The sequence below is a fragment of the Triturus cristatus genome, chromosome 7 (assembly GCF_964204655.1).
Source record: "Triturus cristatus chromosome 7, aTriCri1.1, whole genome shotgun sequence".
Classification (NCBI taxonomy): domain Eukaryota; kingdom Metazoa; phylum Chordata; class Amphibia; order Caudata; family Salamandridae; genus Triturus; species Triturus cristatus.
The window spans coordinates 1793745142-1793749647 of NC_140590.1; the positions used below are offsets into that span (position 1 = coordinate 1793745142).

The 4506-nt window shown below is 40.5% G+C and overlaps 1 protein-coding gene across 1 annotated transcript; it reads left to right on the forward strand.

Moving 5' to 3' along the window:
* Positions 1-2756: 2756 nt before the first annotated feature.
* On the forward strand, positions 2757-3683 carry LOC146813161 (olfactory receptor 1G1-like). Its single transcript, XM_085614724.1, has one exon. The coding sequence runs from the start codon at positions 2757-2759 to the stop codon at positions 3681-3683; it is 927 nt and encodes a 308-aa protein (XP_085470850.1).
* The last annotated feature ends 823 nt before the right edge of the window (positions 3684-4506 follow it).

The window sequence follows — 4506 nt, forward strand, 5'->3', positions numbered from 1 at the left end:
TATCCAACCCTTCGAGAAAAACGTTCTCAATACCTTATGAGTAACAGTGACAACCAAAATCACTTCCCCAATTCGTTCACCCACCAACCCTCCTCAACACACCTTAGACTTTCCCAAACAAGAAAATTAGAAACAATCATAAGAAGCAATACTGCTTGGAAAACGACTTTAAAAAACCCACAATTTCAAAAAGCCATGAACTGTGCACATTTACCTTGAAAAAGCAGCGAATGCCTAGTTGACATGTTCGTGCCTTCCTTCGTGTTTGAAAAATCATCACCTTTTCAGCCCGGCTTACTTAAAACTACTGTCAGATGTTTCCCAATAAACTACGTGATTGAAGCCAAACCCGTGACCTGGTTGAAACTGGGTGTGCACCACTATCGGAAAGTTGCCATTTTCTTAAATTATTTATATTATTTAGTTCTGGCAGCTTAGTCCTGGGTCACATGACTGGGTGTAGTTGACAGTTGGACTTTATTTATTCCTCCCTGACAGCCACACGATAGAGTGATTATGTGTGCCTTGATGGGTCATAACTAGCAGGGTGGGAGTGGCAGAGCTGGACACAGTTCCACTTGCAACTGATCGGTCTGTAACCTGCCTTCACACAAAGTATATGTAACCACTGCATCGTTCATGCAGCCAGTTTGGAGCCAGGGCAGGTGATGCAAGAATCTTCAAGCACTTCAACTGGACTTCTTTAGGAATTTCCCCTTCATAAAAAAATCCACCAGGTTTGAAAATCAGACCCTTAGACCCACTTTTCAGTTCATCTTCTGGAGCTGCAAAAGGACTCTCAGAAGAACTACTGCTGCCGTGGCCTGCTGAGTACCTCAGCAGACTGCTTTGCTGTACCTGGAAGGGCTACTCTGTTTCCTGGAGCCTGCCTCAAACCCTCAGAGGCCTACCCTGCTACTTGAGCCCTGTTGTACTGGCCCAGCCTCTATATGTGTCCAATGAGCACTCCATTGCAATCTGATTTATGTTTCAATTTTGTGCCAGTCTTGTGCAACTAGATGTCTGCTATTGGCGCTTTCATCTTTTAAGCGCTCTTTTTTACCTTCAATCAATCAATCAGGATTTATAAATTGCAGATCATCATTTGATAGGGTACCCAGGTGCTTGCAGGCCTCAGAGACTTATTCAAACAAGCAGGACTTAAGGGCCATTTGGAATTTCGGAAGTGAGGGGATGGCCTGGAGGTACACGAGGAGGCTGTTAAAGGGCTTTGCTGCGATGTGGCAGTAGGAGCATCCCCCACTTCTGTTTCGGTAGATATGGGGACTATGGTCATGTGAAAGGGAAGTGGAGTGTAGTCTTATAGACGGTTATTGGAAGTTCAGGTGGTGGTTAAAATCTGTGGGTCCTTAGTTGTGCATAGCCTTGTGTGCATGGGTCAGCGGCTTGAATTGACATCTCTTCTGTATGGGGAGCCATTGGAGTTGCCTGCAGTGGGGTGTGAGATAGGTTAGTTGGAGAAGGCTGAGCGTGATCCTGGCTGCAGCATTTTTTATAGTCTAAAGTCTCTGTAGGAGGTGTGTGGCGATTCCTAAGTAGAGGACGTTGCCATAGTCCAGTCGGCTGGTAATGAAGGCCTGTGTCACCGTGTGTCTCCTGTATAGGGGTAGATCTTACATAGCATGCAAAGAGTGAGGAAGTAGGCAGAGGAGATGGTATTGATCTGTGATTTCATGGTGAGCTTGTTTTCAATGATGATTCCGAGTGCCAGTCCTAGGTCTGAAGGCCATCAGGAGTCATTCCATGTTGTTGCTGCTGGTGCCAAAGATCAGTACCGCTGTCTTGTCTGTGTCCTGCTGGAGGCAGATGTTCTTCATCAAGTTGATGACATTAGTCATGCAACTGCTGAAGTTGGTTCTTGTGGTGATGAGATCATCTGTGAGTGAGAGGGTGAGTTGGGTGCTGTCTGAGTGGGAAATTATGTTGGTACTGTAGGATGTTGGCCAGCAGGGTCATATATTCGTTGAAGAGTATGAGGCTCTTCTTCAATCAAAATAAAAAAAAAATCATAACTCTTATTTTACATATTGGATGTTTGACTTTTTGATATTAAATTCCTTACAATTTACTCTAATTTTTGAAATTAGTGTGGGATTTTTCTTGTGTTTTCACTTTATTGCTGTTTGTGTGCTGCGTAAATACATTATACATCCCCTCTGAGCTGAGTCTGACTAAATTTTTGCCAAAGTTCAAGAAGGCTCAGCACAGTTTAATTTAGTGGCTTTTGATTTACTCTGACAGGGACTGTAACCCAATTTCTGATACAGATCAATCTGTGATCCTCTGAAATGGGCCATTATGTGACACGACCTATTATATTAGCACATAGGTTGCATCGCAGAATTACAGACGGGTCACGAAACAACACTGTTCAAATTGCACTCACTCTTTGGGATGTTTCTGTTAGTGAACCGGGCTCTCAGTTCTCAGAGGATAGGAGCTAAACAAATCTTATTAACTTGCGTTGGCTTTAACAGTTACCCCTTTCCCAGACATGGCACCATGCTTATATTGTATGCTGATATTCAATGGTCTGCGACTAGCAATATCAGGCTTAATGAGAATTATCTAAATGTTTCCAATTGTTCATTGAAAATATATTTTTTTCCTTTTTAAATGATTTGGAAACAGTCATCTTTCATATTTATTTTCCCCACAATCGCTTATATTTACATTGCTTGATTCTTCGTTTTCAGATTCTATTAAGATCAGAGTTGTGCAGTACTTCTGACAAAATGGAAGGGCAGAACCTGAGTTCAGAGGAAACGTTCCTGATTGTGGGATTTTCTGACCTTCCTCAGCTGAGACTTCCACTCTTTGTTGCCTTTTTACTAATTTATCTGCTAACTGTGGTCGGAAATCTTCTTATCATGACAACAATTTATTCCAGTTTGTGTCTGCACACACCTATGTATTTCTTCCTGAGCAATTTGTCCTTCATCGATATCAGCTATACCTCAGTTATTTTCCCAGTGATGCTCGGTCACTTCTTTCTAGAGGGTATTCATTTAACTTTGACTGAATGTCTATTGCAGATGTATTTTTTCATGGTCATGTTGGGTACCGAAGTGTTTTTTCTCACAGTCATGGCTTACGATCGGTTTGTGGCCATCTGCAACCCGTTGCGGTACTTGACTATCATGAACAAGGCTATGTGCATCCAAATGGCTGCTGTAAGCTGGACACTGGGACTTATAGAGGCATTACCACACACAATATCTGTGTATACCCTCTCCTTCTGTGAGTCGCACATAATTAACCACTTCTTCTGTGATGTGACAGTCATGATGAAGATTTCTTGCACCAGCACTCGAGGAATTGAGATCCTTACCTACATTATGGGTGCTCTTTTGACATTGATGTCATTTGTTTTGATAATCATCTCATATATCAACATCGTCTCATCAATCTTGAAAATCAAATCAGTTGGGGGAAGAAATAAGTCCTTTTCAACATGTGCTTCCCACCTCACTGTTGTTGTGCTATTTTACTGTTCTCTAGCTTCTACATACATGCGTCCAACATCAACGTTTTCAATTAAAACCAATAAGATATCATCTTTGGTATATATCGCTCTTACCCCACTGTGTAACCCAATTATATACAGTCTGAAAAATACAGAGTTTAAAAATGCTGTCAGGAAAACAAAGAAAACAACATAGAATATAGCAACGGGCAATGATTTATTGGCAAAATCACCTTTAGGTAACAAATATCATCTGCACATGTTCAATGTTAGTAAATCATTTTAAAACAGCGGAAAATGTCGTTGAGCTATGTAAGTAACACTCCATTTCAATGATCTTCACTGTTGTAAAGAAAATTGTCTAGTATTAACATCCAAAAATACATAATGGAAACTATGCATATAGACCAGAAATAAGAAAGCATGTTAAATATTTTAGTTAATATTGTATTCATTACATGTTTGTTTTATAAGAAAGAGTTATGCTGGCAGAGTGAAAAGGTCTTATTAATTGGTGATTCCTCAACATAAAAAAAAAAAATGGAAAATTTGAATGTAGAAATGTACATGTGTAAACGCTTAAAAGTCCATCTTGAGCTATTCATATTTTGATTAATTACGATAACTTCTAAATAATCCAGACGCATTTTCTGATTGTCAATATCAATTGGTGGAACTGTAGAATTGCATGTTATTTGGTGCTACTATTTGGTGTTTTTCATTCTTTCTTTCACCTTTGCCTATGCATGAGAAATTGGGTTACTGGTTGAGCGGGTCTAATCCTACAGAAGCAGCAACCACAATCCTTGTCAGGGGCAGGCACATGCAAAACCCAAATTAACCTGTGCTGAATCCTCAGGTAGCTTGGCACCTTAGAGACAATGTGTAAAGTGAGGGCCCGATTTACAGAACTAACTTAAGACAAAATCCTAAACTTACTACCATTTTCGTATTCACAGAAGGCACTTACTCATTTTGGTATTCACAGAAGACACTTACTCACTTCGGTATTCACAGAA

Coding starts and splice junctions, on each gene's coding strand:
- LOC146813161 (XM_085614724.1), top strand. CDS start 2,757: ATGGAAGGGCAGAACCTGAGTTCAGAGGAAACGTTCCTGATTGTGGGA.